Source organism: Hippichthys cyanospilos, chromosome 11 (genome assembly GCF_059441005.1).
Source record: "Hippichthys cyanospilos isolate Australia breed blue-spotted pipefish chromosome 11, RoL_Hcya_1.0, whole genome shotgun sequence".
Classification (NCBI taxonomy): Eukaryota; Metazoa; Chordata; class Actinopteri; order Syngnathiformes; family Syngnathidae; genus Hippichthys; species Hippichthys cyanospilos.
The window spans coordinates 9358145-9380952 of record NC_142379.1 but is presented as its reverse complement, the minus strand read 5'-3'; the positions used below and the strand labels follow the sequence as shown (position 1 = coordinate 9380952).

The following is a 22808-nucleotide window of genomic DNA, read 5'->3' as shown; positions in this document are numbered from 1 at the left end:
TAAAACTCAATGTGGAATTTGTCAGCTGGTGAATGAAAACATTTTTTTGTGTGTGTGCTATTTTGTGTGTGCGTCTGTCTGTCTTTGTACTTAATTCTACTGGAGCACATCTCTGTATGAGTACATTAATACAATTTTGTCTTTGTCTCCTTCTCTGCTTTCAGACATCCATTCGTCCTTCCCGGCCAAAACCCTCACAAATCATCCACTTCAATTATGATTATTATTTTTATTTTGTTTGCAAAGTCATTCCTAAGCTCTGGGCTTTGATATGTCTAAAAGTAATGGAGAGCTCTATTTGCTGGCAGTAGCAAAAAAAAATAAAATAAAACTAATACAACATCTTGATGTTTAACATAAACTTTTGGACACTGGTAGTATTGGACATGTTTATGGTGTTGTGCATCTGAGTCCATTTGTTTGTCTTCTATGACAAGGAGTAGTGAGTAAAGATTTAGACTGATATGTTAGCTTCTCAAGCTAGCTGCTAGCCTAGCATTTAGCTAGCTGCTGATGTCCTTGTTACCTTCCAATTAAATATTAACCTAATTTTTTCTTAAAACATCACACATAATATTAGGGAATAGAAAAAGTGAAATTGACAACCAAAATCAAAATTTCATGACAATGAAATACTGCGTCACCTCTGAACATATGTTGGTCTGCCTAATAAAGTATTTGGGCGGTGATGCATGTCAGCTCAACGGAGGTTGAGCTCTAAAATTTATTTTTGGTGTTATTTATTAAAAAATGCAAACACGGCCTCCTTCCAACTGTAGACAAAAGGAGTACTGAGTCAAAATTTAGACTGATTCGCATGCTAGCTGCTAGCTAGCTCCTGACATCGTTGTAAGCTGCAGAATAAACATTAGGCTATAGTGTTTTTTTTTTTTAACATCACAAATAAAAAGAAATAGTAAACAGAAAACTTACAAAAAACATCAAAGTTTGGCAGGAGTTCAATGGTCCGCAGCCTCTGAATGTACGTAAGCGAGCCTAATAAATGTATGTATGTATGTACAGTATGTATGCATGCATGTATTTATGTATGTATATGAATTTTACAAATTTCAGGCATATTCATGAAAAAGTTAATCTAAGAATCAATGGCTTGGAGGCACATCACGTTCCTCTCTAAGGGAATTAATCACTTTAAGTGTTGCAACATCAATCAGCTCATTTTGTGGCTATTGGGGTACTTTGCTGTCATGACTCACCCTGCTTTGTGATGCAGTCCTCTGTGGGACAATTGGATTTTGGCTAAACACGACAAATGAGACAACAGTTCATCTCCATTGTATCCGTAAATTACGCAAACAACGGTGTGCATTTAGTGCAAATGCATTTGCGTCATGTCTCAGATCTAATCCTACGCTTGTGCACAGGGAGTGAGATGTATTGGAAGTTCTAGAAACAGTCTGTAGGGGGCGATGTGTTGGCGGGAGAGGCCAGCTTAATTGGCTCAGGAAGAGGAAGAAGCTGTGTGCTCGCAGCATGAAAAGCAAGGTGCAATGACGAACCGCTAACCTTGTTGTATTGCTGTGTATGTGACGCCAAGCAATTAGTTGTCCACCAAGGGCACATGGACAAAACAGCCTTGTTTGCAATCATTTATCTTCCAACGAAAGAGTTAGAAATCACAAAAACGATTATCATAAAACTTCAGAACTGATGTAAACTAGCGGACCAAAATTTGTTTGAGAAATATCTGTGAGCATGGCAGATCTGACTGGTTGCTTCTTAGCAGGCATTTTTTTTTTTTTTTTTTAGCTTAGTTATATAAGGACAAAGTTCTCAACAAATGTGTTGTGGGACATAAGTATGCCATGTGAGATCATCAGGTGTGCCAAGCAAAATTTTACATTCATACTATCGTCCCCAAATTGTTTATTTGCTACTCTGTATTAAATGTAAAATATCTAAAAACGATCACTGTGATAAACTTTTGAATTGTGAAAAATGTTTATTCTTTTACTTTTCAAAGGACCCATCATAGTCCATTTTGGTTGTATTTAACTTTGATGTGGAGTACATTGTCATTTCACCTCTTAGAACTGCATTTACTGTCATTGACTGGGCATTTTCAATTAACTTATGTGTAATACATTTAAATGCGATACATATCCTAGTATTTTTTTAAGAAATGTTATTTCAAATAAACTCACAAGCTTAGCTGGAATGACGCTATCCCCTGGGACCGCAGACTGAACTAATTGCCTCTAATGATTTGCTTGGCACCTTGCTAGGAAATCCTCCATTAGCGTGACAAAGCGGGCCGCGAATGCCAATGTGATGCAATGCTGTAATGCACTTTAGACAAAATAGCTGTCGAAAAATCTCACCATGTAATGTAATGCAATGCAGTGGCCAACCAATGGAAGAAAAAACAGGGTAAGAGGTTATTACATCTGTAAGTACAAATGCCAGCAAAATGCACAGCAAATTTCCAAAGATGTCTTAAATGGGCTACTGCAGTGGGTTTTAATACGACTAAAATGCACAATGCTGCATGCACTGTGTGTATGTGAAACATGATCAAACACAAAGGATAATGCAGCTCTCCTTTTCTTTTGGCTGTGACATGATAGGACCGTTGTTGCACATTGAGAGCTTATGGGTATTTTAACTAGACACATTTCAGAGAGTGTAGCTCCTTGGCTGGACGCTGACCATTGCTTGAAAATGGCCCCGCATCTTCCCCTGTCCTACCTGGGAACTTAAAAATCAGCTGACTTGTGATGATACAATTTGGTACATTTGAGAAAAAGCTCATTTAAGGATGAAGAACGGGATAATGAACAATGATAGTTTGGGATGAGATAATTCTGGCGTACAATTCCAAAAAGATGCGGTGCTGACGTATATTCTTACTCAAGTACATTTGGGGCATATGCACTGTCTTCACTACAACAAACATCTCTTGTTTTAATTGTGTTTCTGTTTGTTTGTATGTGATATGTTACAGTGAAAAGGCTTGAAGCCTTTCGTTTTAAAAAATATGTCTTCTGTAACGTTGTGTGTCATTGATTTTGATTTTCTACTTCATTCGAGGATGCAGCAACGATGGATGACTTGCGAAGAGGGTGCTGAAAAGTTTCTCCACCCCCGTCAACGGAAGTCAGCGGGACAAAGCAGCAGACGTCTTTTCCAGAGGATGGGAAACGTGGAGGCTGGAAGCGCCTCTCATTTTGAAGGAGGAGGAGGCAGCGGTCAGTATAGCCGCAGATCACATGTGAAAGAATGTCAAGTTGCTATTAATGCTTTTATATATTTGACCCACATTTTTCACCTTGTTGCCCACTCTGTCCAATATCACTTCAACTGATTCTGTTTCAGAAATTATAACGCGATGAGTGAGGACATAGGTTCACTAATGGTATGGCCGTTTAATTAAGCTTGAAAGTCATAAATGTGTTCTTTTTATAAGAGGCTGACAGTAAATGGTGATATATTACAGTGTGCTTTATGAAACTGTCCTTAACAGTACACTGTTTTCCTCTCTACAAATGATGGATTTTAAACAAATCACTCCCTGTAAATTTTGGTCTAAGAAACAAACTAGCCAGCTGAAACAGTACATTTGAGTCAGCCTCCACTGTAAAAAAAAAACAAAAACAAAACAAGAAAATACACAAATTTTTCATTTCAAATATAAAAAAACATGAAATCACTGTAACTGTAAAAATACGACACAACACTATATATTTCTGTTTTTACAGATGAATACAATAGAAAAAAAAATTTATTGTTAAACTACATATACATGTGTACTGTTTTTACAAAACTTTGTCGGTTATTTAAGTCAAAGTGTTTATTGTCGTGTGCGCAGTGAAGAAACAAGTTTCTCCGTACAAGGAAATTCTTATCTTCTTACCGTCCACGCGAAAGTCGTAAAATAAATACTAAGTTAAGACAAAGAGCAAGGTATAAACAATAAACAGGTAACAGAGCGCAGGTATGAACCATAATAAGTGGGCAGAATATGTACAAATACCTACAATATCACGCAGGAAAAATTAGGTATATATATATATATATATATATATTACTTATATATATTGAATACTTATTTCGTATTCAAATTATTGTTATTCAAAAACATATATGTGGGGAAAATAATGGTCTGTTTTGAGTTATGCGGTTATGAGTGGACCCCCTAATATGGGGTTTGAAAATGAGGAGAAGAAAACTCAACTTGTACTCGTAGAAAGATGGTACTTAGTACAAAAAAACCTACCTTGGTTTTTGAAAATTTTTGATTTACGCTTGGGCCTTTAAACGTCTTTTAGTGTTAGTCATTCTGGAGGTACTTGGACAGCCAAGGATTTTGCAAGGTAGTTCTTGGTGTAAATACCACTATTTTAGATGAGCAATGATTGCTTGCTTAGCTTTTGAAGCATTTTTTTTCTCCTCAAAATATGTCACTGTTTTCCAACTTGCGTGACTTTTAGGGTTATTGTATGGAGAATAGCATGGATGGGATGGGACTATCAGCAGATTGTGACCAAATGTGGTTATCATATACATTAATTGCAGTGTATATTGCTTAATTGGTCTGCAGATAACATTATGTCTTCTCAGGGAAAACAATGTGAGTGTGTGACAAGTGTTTTGGTGTGCGCCTGTGTGTGTTTGCTGTGATAAACGAGGAGGTTTTTGCGTATCTGTGTGAGACGTTGCATCCTAAAGAGACGTTTGCTCATGGGCCAACTCTATGAATACAAATTCCGGAAAGGACGGATGCACCTTGCATCTCCTGTCTAATAGTGAAAAAGAACTGCCTACCTTCTTTTGTCCCCTTCTTCCATCCAATCACAAACGCAAACTGTTCTGACTTCACAGGCCGCTGACTCATCCATTCATACATTCGGTTTTATTATTTATTATAGCCGAATCCCATTTGGACTTATGGGGGCCACGTATTTATAATGAAGGAGCCATTGTCCCGCAGCGATGGCGCTATTGGAACGTAGCAGGTGAGTTTGTTATTGAAGGGCGGGGAAAATCTCTGCGTAAATTATTAGTTTGTTTCATGTCATATGCTTGTTTAGTTGGTTAAACTTATGTGTAATTAAAGGTAAACGAGGAAAAGTTTAATTGACGAGGCAGCAAAGGCAACATAGAGAGCAAATGCATGAGAGTGAGTGAGAGAGCGAGCGAGAGAGTGTGAGAGAGAGAGAAAGAGAGCGAGAGGGAAAGGGGGAGGGGACAGCAAAGGAAGGGAGCGGGACAATATAGTAAGAGGGTTGAGGTCCAACGGGGAGTTGATTCATTCACTCACACACAGCTTCTTTGCATGCACACACAATTAGCACCTGCACTGTGTTTTAAGCAGCACCCGCAGGTGGAAAGTGTACCTTTGGATACAACATGGAGGGAGTATTAGGCAGCATAGACATAGTGTATTTATATGACACAAACAGATACTCACTCTAGTTAAGAGAAGTAAGAAAAGTCCATACAAGACTTGACACAATCCAATTTGTCCAAAGGAGCAGGAGGGAGAACCGAGGGATCGGAACACTGGAGCTCAAAGATAAGCCATGGACACTGCGTACATCACAACACACCTGGAGGTGAGGACTACACACACATAAGCATGCATGTAAATCTCAGAGGCAAATATAGGAGTTTTGTTGCCAAGCAGTTTTTTTCTTTAACCCATTGTCCAACTTCAATTTAACTAGCTATAGTATTACTTTTAAATCGGAATCATATTTATGTAGCAAGTATTTTCCGAACACACCAAGATTTGTTGATGGTTTTATAAACATTCTATTACTACATCGAAGGTGCTACAATAACAGAATTTACATTTATTACATACAAGTACAGAAATTCATTAGCAGCATTTATTGTCATTCAACTTTCGCAATTGCATCTCTTACATTGGAACGGCAATTCTCAAAACCTTTGCACAAAGTACCACCTAAAAAAACATTACTGATCACTCCAAGTATCACCATAGTGACCAAAATTATCATTTATAGTATTACATCTTAGTGTTCATGAAAATAAGATTACTGCAAGTCAGTGTAACATTTTGTTACAGTTTCAACATTAACACTGTCCCCAAATATGGTAAAGTTGCACTCAAAAGTTAAATACAACTGAACTGTGTTTGGGCACTGGGGTAACCCTGAATCACTGCATCAGAATATTCTAGCAAGGTTTATTTTTTGTATTTCCATTTCACAAATAAATGATACTACTAAATGAAATATATTATTGGATTTTTTTTCTGAAACAAATGAATTAAATACATAGAATGGGAACATGCAGTACTTTTTAGAGGCACTATTATAAATAAATTAGATTGTTGCTTAAACACTGCTGGCTTACATGAATTTTTTCACTGTGTGTGTCATGAAAGTATATGTTTCACTTTTTGACTTGGACTGCAGTGCTGAAATGAAATTTTTTTCCCCCCATAATATTTTAATTTATTGTGCTGCGCCTGTGTGGTTATGTCTCACAATGATTACAAGGCTACCCCTAACTTTAGTGGTTACATATATCATGGTTGCTCTTAGTTGTTTTTGGGTTAAACCCATGACAACCCTTTACAAAGACTTTTTACTTCTTTACAAAACACTTTTCAGGGCCCTCAACAGCCACTGCATGCATACCCCACAGAAACGGAACGTATACGATTTAACATACAAATTTACATCACACTCTAAAAACTGTTGGGTTAAAAATAACTTCATTATGGGTGTGACACAAAGTAGGTACTTTTGTTTGATAATAAGCCAGAAGGTTGGGTCAAACTAAATCAAATATTGGGGAATGTTTTGACACCAAATTAAATATGTTTGAATAAACTGTTCTGAGGTGTGCATTTTGAGAACAAATGACCCCATTTTGCATCTCAATAAATGAGGTCAGCTAAGTGACAACACAGCAGTTATGACACAATTAATCTCCTGTTGACTTTACAACTTAAAGGTGAAGTCAAGGCTAAAATTTTCTTGACAATAATATGTTCTGTGCACCCCACCAGTCTAAACACAGAATTGTAATTTTTCATTGCGTTTGTGAAATTAAGCAGCAGAATCCACCCCTTTTTATACCGTTCAAGAGGTGGCCATTTTGCCACTTGGCGTCCACTGAAAATGACATCGCAATTGCTAAGGGCTTGGGTAAAAACTAATCATGTCTCAGCTTGCTAATGTCACATGACCAACAGCAGAACAGGTAAATCATGATTGGTGATGTCTTTTTCAGTCGAATGAAACTGGCAAAGTGGACAAAAATGTATAGATTTTGCAGCTTAATTCATACTCCGCAAACCTAATAATAACCACAATTCCAGGTTTCCATGAGCGGTGTCGCATAAAACACATGATTGTGAAGAAAATTCACAATTTGACTTCCCCTTTTGACTGTGGTCCAAATGTGTATTAAAAATATGAATTTGTTCAAATCTATTGACTTCTGTCACCAGTGGTATTTTCACAGATGACATTCAGGGCTGCTTGAGGAGTCAAAATACGCCCATTGGTCTTGAAATGTACTGCAGAAGACATTAGCCACACTGGGGAAAACACACACGCACACACACACACATGCATACAAACACAGCAGTTGCTCAATTCAAACTCCAGTGCTCTATAAGCTACCTGAATAGTGTTCCCATTATGAGTTCAAAGAACAGCAGGTAATTGAGCGAGCACGTCGTGAGGCTGCTGCCGCCGCCGCCGAGCGCGTTATTAATGCAAAAAGCAGGCGGTCTTGTGTTTTTCACATAGGGCCGAGCTGTCAGACATGGTGTGACATTCGCAGCCACCAGCAAGATACGTCAATATTTCCACCCAAGCTTGTCGTAAGAGGGAGCTCTCACCCGTTCACCACAATGCACCTTGACACTGTACGTCAATGGAATGGAAACGGTTGAAACCGAGTACCACCTCCAAAAGTATTTAGCTTTACAAGTAGCAAAATACAGTAATTGTTCATCAAGAACAGATAATCAATTATATCTTTAAATGAATAGTTGTGGGGTTCAAATGCTTTCAAACCAGTGTTGTTGAAGTGTTGTGTGGGCATACAATTGTTTTTTGGAGTTGTTATCCGAATGAATGTGTGCTTTGGTTTATAGTGTGCATGACTTGGCTGTATAATAAACATCAGGGTCCATCACAAGACCCATACAGTATAAAATCTATCATGTATCCCCATATGAGCAAATACATGAAAATGAATGCCAAAAAAAAGTTTTTTGCTGTACCTGGAACCAATTTTGCTTCTGATAAAAGGTGTTTTTTAATGTGCTCACTATGGAATCCAACATGACAGTGAGCCATTGGGAACATGAAGTGGGTACCTCCATTTTTGTCATTTTGTAAAAAATGCAATTTGAAAGATAGGGACTGCAAAGAAGAAAAAAAAATCATGATTTTGGGTTGAGATATTTGATATTATGTTTTTGAACCCTTAACCACAACATATTTAAGGCTAGCGCCTTCCGTAACATCTTGGAAGAAATGAAACAAAATGGGATTAGAACATTTTTAAAAATTTGATCGCAATAGTGATCTCAGTCCAAATATCACCAATCATGATTGGCCGTTTTCTGTGGACAAAGATGTGATTTATACGTGTCGATTACAAACACTGATCACTTGCAGTTCGTACTCTGCTGCCTCTAGTCCGGAAAAGTGCCGAGTGCAGTGAAAGGCTGTCTCTAAAACGAAAGATATGAAAAATGACTAAAAAGACATTAGCCCACTCTAGTTGTCAGCAGCTCAATTTTAAGCAAATGGAATTCTTTGCTGTCATGCAGCATAATCCAAAGAACCACATCGAGCAAGCTGTAGAGGTGGGACTGAGAAGTCTGAAAGAGAGAGAGAGAAAGGGCGAGAAAGAGAGAGAGAGAGAGAGAGAGAGAGAGGAGGAATTTGGGAAAAGAAACACGGGAAGAGCAACAGGAAAGGAAAGTTGAGGACCAGGCGTAACATGAAGACAGCGGCGGCGGATAAATCAGCCAGCTGCAGTGACACTAGGGGCCGTCCATGTACCACACTCTTCCGCAAAAACACCATTCATGTAAGACTTTGGAAAAAAAAAAGAATGAAATAGAGGGAGGGGGATTGAGGGCGAAAAAGAAGCCATTGAGGTAAAAAAGACACGCTTTTGGTGAAGGAGGAAGAGGAAAAGACATGTTGAAATAAACAGATAAAAAGAGAGGATGGGAGTTTATTACTGTACTGTCTGCTGCTCAGGAAGGTCAGGTCACATCTAATATGTCTTACGACGGACGCAACCTTAAGGAACTTTATTTCAACTTAGACCACGAACATTCATAACATTTTTTTTTCTTTTAATCTCAATGGAACATCAACTTGTATAGATAGCATTTATATGGGTTACAGCTTAGTCCAAAACCGAAAAAAATAACCAAGTGTATCAAAATGCCTGGAATAAAAAAAAAAAAGATTCTTAAAATTCTTATTTCAATTACACTTCACATGACAAAAACAATGTTGTTTTTTTTTTCCTGGGGTCATCCCCGGCCCCCTTGGGATTGCTTTTTTACTGGGCTATGAATTAGGTCGGAAAACCACCTGTTTTCATCCATTTTAGGGGGGGGGCATTTTGCCACTTGCTATTGGCTGAAAATGACATCACAGATGGTCAATTCAGGTGATAGACTTGGCTGTTGCATAACAGTCTACTTCTTTACCTTAAGAAAACAACTTTGCTTTCATAATATGTTTGGGGTCAAGGGTCATTGTCCATATGCACTGTGAAAGGGCATCCAATGAGTTTTGCACATATACACTTTGTCACAGAAAATTATTCCTTCACTTTAGGGTTATGACATTGTACTAACCCTCTTACAGTTTTGTTTTTCAAATATTTGACATTTGTTGTCATTTGTCATTTTCGCGTAAAATTTGCCACTTCATTCTAGTGGCATTACAACTTTATTCACATGATGTGATGGCTTTTGGGACATGACTTACTAGATTTTCCTTTACCACTAGGAATGTTCATGTTCACTTTTTGGAGACAAATGCCAATACTCAACTCTTGAGTAGTAATGAATATCTTTACCAAGTACCGATACTACCATTAATGACATTTTCTATTCTTCTAATTAGTTCTTTCTAGTTTGTGATCATGAAGGTGCTCCAAGAGAGTGACCGATAGTGCTAATGTCTGGCGCCACAAGTACCAATACCTTGAAATAAGGCTAGGTATTAGCCAGATTCCGAGCCGGGTGTCAGTACTGGCCCCTCCTTGATTACTTACTTCGTTAACTCATTTAGTGCCAGTTATTTTCAGACACTCCTTTACACTAATATTAAAATAATGATAATAAGTCGGTGAATAAGTACATGAGCTTGATGTCGTATTTTACATCTCATTTTGTTGTATCTACAACATTATTCTTGTAAAATGATTACTTCATTCTCAGGAAACTATTTTTATTCTTTTAATATTAATACATTTTCTTGGCATATTACCACAAAGGATTTTGTAGAATTTTGAATTTTTTGATTTTCATTTTGCTTCATTTGAAAAGATCATAGTTTTTTGTTCATAATATTAAGAAATGTTGTCATAAAACTACTATCATGTGATATTATGAGTGAAGTTGACTATTTTCCTGGTAACATTACAGCTATATTCTCAGTACTTTTTTTGTATCTCTCTTGAACAAGCTGTTAGTGCCTCGCCTCTGCCATGTGAACCTTTGAACCTCTCAGTGTCTTTTAGTAGGTGACGAAAGTACAGGAAAGCTCTCTTTTGCTTGTCCTCAATAAGCTTTTAGCAACCGGGGAGGTGCGTTTGGTCTTTAATTGCCCTGTTCTACCTTCGCCTCAGGTAAAATCATCCCGACTGGGTGGGTCCGACTGTCACATTGTAATGGACGGGCCGTGACAATCCCACGGTACTTTTCTCGTGCCCTTTGAACCCACATTGCCATACGCAATCACGTACGCATAAAAGCATAAACAGATACGGTCACACCTGCAACCCCATTTCTGACAGTGTGACCAGATTAGCGAGCCATTACAACGTCATTATATGTTGGCTCAGGTCCAAAATGCCTCGCTTATCTTGGAGTTAATCGTATGACGCCTCGTAAAGCGATAAAGGAGGGCAGACCAGGGTTATGATAGTTTTGGATATTTCATTATATTTTATCTGGATCTTTTTTTAAATTATGTTTTAATTTTGAACAGGTATGTTGATATGTAGTTTGAAAAATGCTTCATTTTTGTAAAGTGTTCATTTTAGTATTAGCATTAGTTTATTTTCATACACACACAAATATACGGGTGGGTGTTTTTCCTTACTAAATATCATTGGGACAGACACAGGGGAATAGACATGAAAAACAATCATCGTAATTTTATCATGTAACTTTATATGTATGTATGCAGTTAATATAAATAAGTGGGAGTTATCAAGGGTTATAAGAATACTGTATGCATGTAGAAACGGCAGAAAAAACAGATATAAAAAATTTCTGGCCTGGTCACAATGTAGCTCCGTCCCTGGACAGAGGAGACAGATCTTAGACAGAACCAACGCTTTTTTATGTGCGTCAGATGTGGTTTGATTTATATTATTTGACCTTTTTTTTCTACCATCTCACCTCAGGAGGCCTGTAAGCTCTTTAATGACCGGTTGACTTATTAACACCTGTGTCATGATGGTATGCTGTTAACCGTGGTCGTAATGGTGTGACCTCCCAGTTTGTGGTCATGTTCCCGCGCAGACACACATACACACACAAACATGGAGGGGTGGGGAGAGCTCATCTTGCTGTCACCTCTCATTGCAAATCATGAGTGCAATATTTATTTATTTTTTTATTGCTTGATGCTATTTAGAAGTGAGAGAAAATCAATGCAGACTCTTAAGTTTAATTTTTAATTAAATAATGGGTCCTTCCTGACTTCAGCGCTGTCTCCTTCCTCATTTTAGGTACACCATGCTCCTTGCTAACCTCTTGCTCCTCATGGTCCTGCTGCTACCTCAATCCTCGTCCGGTGGCAAAGCTGACACCGGCGAGGTCGACAATGGCAGGCTCTCAGGCGCATCCCCCGCCACTTCGGAGGCCCCGCCGACCGGGTCCACCTTGGAGCCCGGCCTAGCTCAGACCATCCAAAGTCTCCTGCTGAGCCGCCTGGGCCTGCAGTCGCAGCCCAACCCTCGGCCCGGCGTGCCCATCCCTCGGTACCTCATGGATCTGTACCGCTTCCACCAGCAGCAGTACCACCTGCTGGAGGACCCCGCCTTCAGCTTCCCCAGCCAGCATGTGCAGCAAGCCAACACCATTCGCAGCTTTCACCACACCGGTAAGAAAATTTACCAGTGTCCAAATGACAGCGAGCAAAGAACCTTTAGCCAAGCACTCTGTTTGTATGTTCGCTATTATCAGCGCAGCCTTGGTTATATAGAAATCTACTTTATGACGCAGATATCTTTGACAAGTCTCGTTTAACAATCAAAACATGGCATATAGTTCAAGAATGCTCACAGCAGATTAGATGGCTTGATGCTGGAGTACGTGTATACATGCATGTATGCAGTACACAGAGACTCAGGCCAACCCCAAATCCGTTAGTAATTGATGAGCAGCATAAGGATTGGGCTAAAACTGAGGTTTTCTCACAAGCAGAATGCTAGATGTGTGTTTTACCAAACATGTTACTAAATACCCAATCGTGACGTTAAAGCAAGTCCAAGCTATGAATTAGAGCTGTCAAAACTAATTGATTAATAGACAATTAATATCAAATGATCAACAACATGTTTAATAATCCAGTTTTTGTGTGGAGCCATTTTTCAACTTAAACTCACTCATTCAACTGATTTCTGCCTTTCATTGGTCATGAATTTTGTAGTCCTTCAAGAATATAGGCTAATTATACTTTATGTTTAAACAAATTATGACATTTGCATCAAAAAGCTTTTACTTTGAAAATGCTAAACAATACCAAATGGCAACCAATATATGATAAATAAAGAGTAGCTGAGGAAAAAATGTGAATACACCCTTAGCAAAATTCAATCTGATTATTCAATTAGTCAATGGCATATTTGATTGAGTACAGAAATAGTCAGTGGTAACAGCCTTACAATGATAGCTAATTTTTGCATAACTGATTAACGAAATCAGTATGCTGTACACTTGGGATGTTGATGCACATACCTCATGATGTATTTTTTATTAGCATTTTTGCATTATTTAATTTTTTTGGGCATTATTGAGCATTTTCTTTGGCTATGGTGTGGTTAGCTGATATTGTACATAGTTTCTGCGCCTGTTTTTAGCCTTTCTATTCACCATGTTGTTTTGAACTGTATCATGTAAATGTTTACATATATCATATTTTAGAGTTTATTATACAGTATTTGTTTGTGCTTTATTTTGCTTTGTTCAACTGAGCTTTGCAGCCAGTTCAATATTGCAACGGAGAATCTGTCTCATTTGTTTTTCCGAGATAAACAACTGTTTCCAAACTCGATACGTTAAATAGTGAGGTAGTGTTTGTAAAGTTGAAGTCAAGTCAAAGTTTTCTTGGCAATAAAATGCTCTTTTTTTTCCTCCAGAAGTCTAAACACTGCATTCTGTTTAACATTGCATTTGAATCTGAATGAAAGCAACAAGTTCCATTTGTTTTTGTCCATCTCAGGGGGCAGCCATTTTGCCACTTGATATCAACTCAAATGTTTTCTGATTTTGGTCATGTGACATTTGCAAGCGCAGCCACGATTGGTCGTTTGTTACCTGTGCCCCAAGCAACTGTGATGTCATTTTCAGTGGACAGCAAATGACAAAATGGCCGCCTCCTATAACTGATAAAAACAGGTGTATTTTGTTGCTTGATTCATGTTACATAAACAAAACCTTAATCAGACATGTTTATACTTATAGGGCCACATAGACCATATTACTGTAAAGAACATTTTTTACGACTTCTATTGATTTTCTGTTCTCCTAGAGCCTCTCACAGCGGAGGACCAGAAATGGGCACACATCGCCTTCAACATCTCCTCCATCCCCCTGGATGAGAAGGTGCTCTCGGCAGAGCTCCGGCTACTACGTACCGCTAGGACCACCTCCCTGGGCCCCAGAACCCACAGACTGAACCTGTACCTTTCCGGGTACCGGCAAGACCCCCGACCCACCCTGCTAGAGACCAGACTCCTTGACGCTGAGCCTCAAGGTAATCCAACCGACAAACTTTGGGAGGCGTTCAGCCTGAAGGCAGAGCTCTTGGATTTGGCTCTGAACGGAGCGGACCACCTTGGTTTCCTCCTAGAGGTGGTATCAGAGAACAGCACTGCTTGGGGGGAAGGGGAGCGACCTAAGGGGCCTCACCTGAGGGTGACCAGGTCTGTGGGGCAGGATGAGAACACCTGGGCTCAGGAGAGGCCCCTATTGGTGACCTATAGTCACGACGGGCGCGGCGATCCTTTGGTCAAACACGGCAGGAGGAGCCTCAGCGGGGTGCCCAGGAAGAGCAGGAATAGAGACCAAAAGTGGGGCCGGGATAAAACGTATAAAACGCCGGACTGGGGAGGGCAAATGGGAAGGGTGAAAAGAAACGGCGGTCGCGCGGCCAAGCTCAAGCTGCTCTCCCGCAACCGCTGCCGACGCCATCCCCTCTACGTGGATTTTAACGACGTGGGCTGGCACAAGTGGATCATCGCCCCCAGCGGCTACGACGCCTTCTTCTGCCGGGGCGAGTGCCACTACCCTCTGGCCGACCACATGAATTCCTCGAGCCACGCCATGGTGCAGACCCTGGTCCATACGGTCAATGGCGCCGTGCCCCGTGCCTGCTGCGTGCCCACCTCGCTCAGCCCCATCGCCCTGCTCTACCTGGACCCCCAGGACCGCGTGGTGCTGAAGAACTACCAGGACATGGTGGTGGAGGGCTGCGGGTGCCGGTAGCATGCTCAACCGAAATCATCCGGGGAGTAAGACGACGGTGGGATAACGACTACATGCTCTCTTAGTGAGGGAAATCTCAGCCTTGAGCGTAAAAGTCTGAAAATATTGCGCCGCTTTTCCACTGCACGGTACCGCAAGCTGTGGAAAATAAAAGTGAAACAATGTGAATACTGATACGAAATCAAAAATAGCAAAGGTCCGATTTTCAGAAGACTGTGGTGAAAGGTGTGGGTTTCATTTTCATTGACCATAACTAGTTACTAATCAACAAGTAAGCTAAGTTAACTATCCAATTAGTTGACTAGTTTACTTCATTTCTCCACACAAGTGTTCAAAACATGACATTGACGAATCAAAAGTCGTTTATAAGGGTTCAATACATTAGTCAAAAAGCTGACTCAATGACTCTACATTGACATTCATAAAGCTTGATGTTGATTATTCACAAATTAGATGTTTTTGAGTACTTTTATCCATAGTGATTATTTTACGATGACGGGCGTGTTAAATTGTGTTTATTCAGATTAATTGACCAGTCAACAATTCAATTTTACTATTCCTCAATAACTTCAATAAAAATCAGTATGTGTGTACCCCACTTCTATGTCTTAAATAGTGGCTGACCAGTCGTAGTTCACTAATAACAGGGAAATAAAAGCGTCAACCATGAACAGGTACCGTGCAGTGGAATAACGGGACAACACTCCTAATTTTTTTGAAATCATTTTACAAGTGCGATAAACAGCAGCATCTTTACAAAAAAGTACCAAGAGGACGGCCGAGGTTGCCCTTGAAAGCACTTATATGTCACCAGCTATTTAAATACAAAACACACATCAACAATGCTGAGAGAAAATACAGCGCTATAGTTCTGATTATTTAAAAGAAAAGCGTTCTTTGCTGACGTGAAGATGATCGTACGTGATGATGCCATATAAATCTGCCATCGTGCCATTCGCTAACTTAAAATGTATTTAAAGGCTGCAGCGTTGCGGTGTATTTAATCTTGGTGATATTTAAGATAAGATGCACACTCACACTCGCTTTACCTGTTTGTGCGTTATGTCAGTGAGCAACATTCACAACATAAGTGCTGTCCACTAACAATGCTGTGTGTTGGCATTTGTGTTATTGGGGTTGTGTAGACTAGTTGAGTCGTCTCAAAAATGACGCGTCGAGCATGATGTCAAATAATCGCTAATAGGGGTATGAACCGATTAGTTGAAAGGTCAACTTTGCCATTCCAAACTGACGGTTAGAATGTGAGATTGACTAGCCACAAACGGGGTTGAAATAGTAATTCAATAAGTCAAGTCGACGGTAGCCACTTATAGGGTAGAACGGATTAGTTGAAAACTACAACTTTGCCATGCTAAAATGACAGTTTGAGATTGACTAGTCACTCATAGGAGTTGAACTGATTGTTTGACTAGTCACCAAATCAATTTAACTACTCCACACCTATATTTAGTGGGTTATGTTGAATAGTTGCTAAAAGGGCATAGTAATACTGATTAGTTGCTATTCCAAAATGACCCTGGACTGTACCTTCTGTGGAGCAATGAAATGTCCAGCCAACGAGGCGAGTACGAGTGTACAGAAATAAAACGGTGAGAAAAACAGTTAGCCTCACTTGCTTTGGTTATTCTGACAGATTCCGATAGTCTTAAAATATTTGTAGCATTGGGACCACAGGACTAGCGGCGAAGAAGAGGGCAGCACCACAAAGTGACTCTCCATTTTTAGTTACGGCTAATAATCCAGACAACAGTGTGCCAACAACATGGAATGTTTTAATATCACATAATTCCTGTATTGAAAAAATGTTGATGACGTCATTAGCAATAAGTTGATGTCCACTAGACTTTTATCACATTCGCGTCGACTTAAAAAATCTGGAGTTGTACAACCCCTAATGCAAGTGTGTAAGTGTATGTTTGCGTGCGTGTGTGTGTGTGTGTTGTCGCTGCCGCTGAAGTGAAGTCTCGTTCGCTGTCTGCATGTGCCAAATGCAAAGAAAAATCATGATGACACTTTTTTGTGCCTTTCAAAACAACGTGTTCTCTGCTCATTGTTTTTCCAGTGTCGCATTCTCTTCTCTCTGTGTGAAAACATCAACACAACAGCAGCTTGTAAAATGTTCAGAATATGACTCCCAATAAAGAAAATATACAGAAGTGAGTTTGTGAGATTTTTCTGTTAGGTGTCATCTGTGATCTAAAGTTAGAATTTTTACTACCCAAACTTCAGACACCTGTCAGACACACTTGTTCAAATAAAATGATATAGTGTGAAGTTCACAATAAAGATAATAAATGACTAAAACACAAACAAAAAGAATGAGATTCCCTGATTCGGGCACAAAAATGAAAAGTAATTGAGAGTTACTGTAAACTGTAAAAGAAGTTTACAGTTAGTTTGTTATTCAGAGGGTTTATAGCTCTGGAGAAAAAGCTGTCTCTGAGTCCGTTTGTCCGGCTTTTACGAGCCCTGTAGCGCTGAACATTTGTTCAAATTGAAAATAAATCAAACATAAAAAATATTTTCAATAAATTAAAAATATAAGATGGATGTTATATTGAAACACATAAAATAATCACACAAAACAAATTCAACAATTTGAGCATGTGTGTGTGTAAAGTAAAGCGCAATACAATCAGTGGCGTTCAGGTTCGGGGGCATTGCATCGACTCACACACGAACACACACACGCACACGTACTCAAATGTCAGACAATATATTTTTTTACCATCATGCAAATGCACTTTAAACTTTTAAGAAAATGTTAAATGTGACATATTTTAAATCCTATAAACACTCTAAGTATCCTTTTAAAGCTGATTAATCATAAATTCTCCCACTTGTTCAGCTTAGTGGATTTAATACAGCGATTATCATGACACGGTAACTCACACCACCAACACATAAAAAAACTAGAGTGATCTCATGATGATTTTATTGGACACTAAAAATCAAAACAATCTTGATTTAACATACTCATTGGGGAAAGGTCTCATGTGTTCATGAGTCAAATATATTAAAATGAAAGAATAATGACACACAACAGTAAATTACCTTCACGAGCCATGAAGTTAGCACTTTCTTTTTTGACCTCAGTTACTCTCAGCTGCCTCAGATACAAAAACACCAAAAAACTAAAAATAAACTAAAAAAGAAAAAGTTATATATATATATATATATATATATATATATATATATATATATATATATATATATATATATATATATATATATATATATATATGGGTCAATACAACAAACATGGTCCTTTTACGCTTACTGCGTAACTGGCAGATGCTAAGCTAATGTCAACACCCCTTCAAATTGGCAGGTACTCTTCCTTGCTAAATACTGTAGTTGAAATTTCCCAACAACATGTCAAATTTCATGGCACGGCCACAAAAAGGAGTGTGCCATCCCTTAGCTAAGATACTGTGAGAATGATCGAGAAGAAAATGACTAAAAAATGGTCAAAATACTCCACAAGGATTAAATCAGGCTTGCACCGTAATGTACCGTAGAATACAAACAATTAATGGATGTAATTGTGATATAGAGTAATAACGCATTTGTCCAACAAAAGTTTACTTTTTGGCCCAAAAGAACATTTGGCTAGAAGTAAACCTTTGGTCTGTATATGGTCAATCGGTGAAAAATATTATCTTCAGGTGCGGACGGATGCTTGTGGATGCAGACTCCAACGATGACGTAGAAAACAGAGGAAATGGAGCGCAAACGGGGGAGTGAGAGGTGAAAAAGAGGGGAAACAGTGAGCTCAGACACGCAAACCTGTCGGGAAGCGCTAGCTGGCTTGGGCCGGGACGACTTTGCAGATGTTTCAAGTGCAACTCTAATCTTTATGCCAGGCCTTATCCCTCCTCGTTCCTTCCACTCTCTTTCAAATGTTTATTTCCTCTTTCTCTTTGTTGACATAGTGCATGGACCAAGGAAAATGTCATTACATTTTGAAAGAGATTATAAAAATGCACATCGAGTCATTTCTATGGAAGCATTCACGCCACCCAGAATAAAAAAATACTACTGTACCGCCTATTTGTATCATCTCAAGTCATCCTCCCTGAACCAGGAGGGGTGTTCAAGCTGTAAATTGCCACAATTGTGTCAAAACATCTCCCGTTCGATTTGCTGCTTCGCTTTTTTGTCTGATTAGATGCGAGACGGGCTGTAAATTCTTTGATGGAAGCTGTCCTGTGAGAAGAGACCTGGCCACCACTTGCGAACCGTTAATTTAGCGGAGACTCCGACCATCATGGTGGTAAACATCTGGAGAAGAAGTCATTTTGTCCCATTCGCTGCATTTCTTGTCTTATTGACTTAACTGTTAGTGACAGACAGACTGTAGAATGTAGAGCGGGAACACGCATTTGGACAAAAACATTGCCTAATATGGAAAATTGTACTCATCAATGGGAACACCCCTACAACTTAGCTTCAAATGGAAGCAAGAGGTCTCAGGTGTGTACTGAAATCCAATCGGAACTTTGGCCAGATGTTGAAAAGATGTCGAGATGGTTGTCTCCAAGCACTTATGCAAGCGAGCAATCTGTGGAAGTAGCCGCCGGCAGGGTGGGCCTGCTGTGATTGTCCACCTCAAACACGGGCGTGGTTCAACATTTTGGGGGCTCCTTAAAACAGATGTTATCATACTGTTTTGACCAGTTAATTCCATGGACCGGCAAAAGGAGGATTCAAAGTATCCCACCCTTTTAGACAGTATTTCAGCACTTTCACTGAGCCAAGGCACATTTTGCTAGCTTAATAGCATCATTGCCCAGGTCATCTTACGACATTAATCGGAAACAACAACAACAGAAACATGACAAATAAGTGTCCTGCTGTTCAGATTCGGATTTGGCATTTGGTGGACATAGAAGCAAAACACTATTTAGGGTTAGCCAAAATAACGTCTGTATTTGGCTAACCAAATTTTAACTTTGAAAAATCTAACAATTTACAGCAGTGGTTCTCAACCTTTAACCAATGCAAAGCATTTTTGCGTTTAAAAAAAAAAGGCATAGCTTTAGAACCGTTTAAACTTCACTTGTATTGGTCCACAAAAAAAATTATCAACATTAAGTGTCCTCCTTTGGATCACGGAAGAGCTTTGTTATCAAACAGAAATAACTTAATAATTATTAAATATTTGTCCACAAAAATAATCAACAAAGTGTAAAACTGAAAGTGAAATACTGCGCTTTCTGTTTTCAGTCAAATTTATACAATGTAAAAAAATTATACTGTACTACATTGTGATGTCGATTTGAATTTGACTTATTCTTCAACCTGAATAGTGGTTATTTGAAAGCTTTTTTTTCATCTAAAAGTAATGATACCCTTCCAACAGCGAATAAGAAACTGAGGCTTCAGTCACTGACCCTCTTCTCAGTTTCCACACAAAATACAGCTGTTCAGGCAAGCAAAAGGTGGAATGCACCAAATTGATAGACACCTGCAAAAACATCATTTTTCATCCATGAACTTTTACAAGAATAGGATGAAGGGAAGCTGGCTGGGAAAGGCTGTTTGTATGAGGAATGTTGGTCGCGATCTTTCTCTGCTACTCGCGTTCATGTCCAGCGAGATGCTGCAGTCAATCACAACCTGCTTCTTGGATCGTCAAAGAGGCTTTCTGGCTCGCGCTGGGCTTGATTGACGGCCTGACTCGCTACACCTGCCTCAGTCTGCTTGTTCTTGTTCGCTTTCAGAATGGGCCGCTGTTTGTTTTATGTGACTGGGCTCCACGGCAGAGCGCAACTGGTGGAGACATTGACATCTGCCGCAGCGATCTGGGACTCTCTCATTTTATGGTGTGACACACATACGTATCAAACTGCAATTTAGTGTACTTAAGGGGTTAGCTACAATGTCTGATGTCCAAAAAGGAAGCGTTTGCCACCAACACTGAGCCTCGTCGGACGATGAGTGTTGGTGCTGTCGCTTAGCAAACACCACAACTTATGAAAGAACCATTTTGATATTCGATACTGTAGTAGATATCAAGTTTTTACTCCGCTCACCACCTCAAAAAATAAAAACTGCACCTTAATAAATCTTTGAAAACAAATGGAGCATTCCTGAAAAATTGTATGTATTGTATTTAAATTCAAATTAATGCATTTAACCTAAAAGTTAAATACGTCTGAACTCTACTTATATATAGATACACTTATACTTATATATATATATATATATATATATATATATTCCTTGCCAGACAAATGTCAAACACTCTACAGTACTAAAAATCAGCATGCTACTTCCTGGTACATAGGGAGTGACGTAAGGCGTTACTGTCGGATGAGATGGAAGGGCGAGAGTGACATAGAGCGAGAGAGTGAGGGAGAGTAAGGGATGGGTTGTTAGAAGAAGAGGAAGTGAGTGTCAGCTTTTGGATAGTGAAGAGGTTAGATAATGGAGCAGGAAGGCCAGAGGTCATCAACAGGCCAGTAAGTGAGCCGTGATGTGATGTGTAGCTTATGACATGAATTGGACCGACAGCCATCCACAATTCATTGTACAGTACAGCAGTCAGTTGTCAACAGTAAAAATGTTCTGTATTTTGCGACAAAAAGCACTTAACATCCATGTGCAAATTCAGTCAATTTTCGACAATATTTCCAGTACAAAGTCTGTCTTGGCACTCACATCAGATACACAAATCAGCAGATGGAAGACTTTTGTGGTTGGTCTATTTTTTATCTACTTAGGGTTGCGATCCTCACATTTTCAAAGACGGATCTAAGATGTTTTGTGTGTATGGTTTTAATCGATGAGATCTGGTGAGTGACATGGGTGTCAACAAATAAGTGTGTAAAATTAACTAGCTAATGGGTTGGTCATATCTAATGACTCAGCATGAGTTGCGGCCATAATCAGCTTACATGAATATGCTTTTCATGTGTTTGGCTTCTTACCTGTTTTGTCTTTAATTAAAGGATGGAAATGTTCGTGTATTGAGTGTCTGGTATGTGTAATGTGTGACAGCACAGGGTGGTGTTTGTTACATCTTCACATTTTCTGTAAATGTGATAAAACATTTGCGTTTGTACCCACCTGGCGCCTTCATAAACATTGGGAGGAAAAGGTCAAAGTCATCAGAGCACAATTTTGAAAGAAAATGAAAGAAGAGGGAGAGAAACAAGCAAAATGACTATAGGATGTTATTTTATTGTGGAGGGGACTTCCAACTGTGCTTTTTTATGTCTGTGTGTGTCACCATTACCCATCAATGTGTATGTGTGTGTTCCCAGCAGCACTATGAAAAATAGACATATAAAATGACTTGTCCTGTCTGAGAATGAACTGATAAGCTGATACCCCTGAGAGACCACACGTATACCAGTCTAAGTAAGCTCTATAATTCATCGCAACTACATCCAGCTCCTATATAAAAGAGAAGCCACATGTTTTTGCAATTTCCCAAAACCTGCACTGAGTCAACATCAGGTGTGTGTGTGTGTGTGTGTGTGTGTGTTTGCGTTTAGAGTGCTCACATGTACATGGACTTCGGCCACGAAGAGGCCATCTGGGTGCTCACGGCGTACCGTCAAATGCTGTTGTGGAAACAATGAGCACCATAGCAGGTGTCCCTCCCAGACGTGTTTTGAAGATGCCTTCTGATAGAATAATGCATGGAAGCAATTATAGGATGCTTTTATGAACTGGTATTGTGTGTTATTGAGCGAAAAAGACACATGTGGATTGTGTTTCTGAGAAGCACATGCAAAAAACAGGTTGTATAAACATTCCTTGCATTCCACTTGCTCGCAGCCTGTTATTGTGAATTGAAAATCACATTTTACGATACTTTTAAGCATTTTTTTTGTTTAATTGCAAATTTCCA

At 39.2% G+C, this 22808-nt stretch overlaps 1 protein-coding gene across 1 annotated transcript; it reads left to right on the top strand.

Annotated features, from left to right (window-relative positions):
- The first annotated feature begins 5273 nt into the window (after window positions 1-5273).
- bmp16 (bone morphogenetic protein 16) lies at window positions 5274-17100 on the top strand. Its single transcript, XM_088428246.1, has 3 exons — window positions 5274-5576; window positions 11944-12317; window positions 13968-17100. Exons 2-3 carry the CDS (start codon window positions 11951-11953, stop codon window positions 14921-14923), a joined length of 1323 nt encoding a protein of 440 aa, XP_088284372.1. The 5' UTR covers window positions 5274-5576; window positions 11944-11950; the 3' UTR covers window positions 14924-17100.
- Window positions 17101-22808: the final 5708 nt, after the last annotated feature.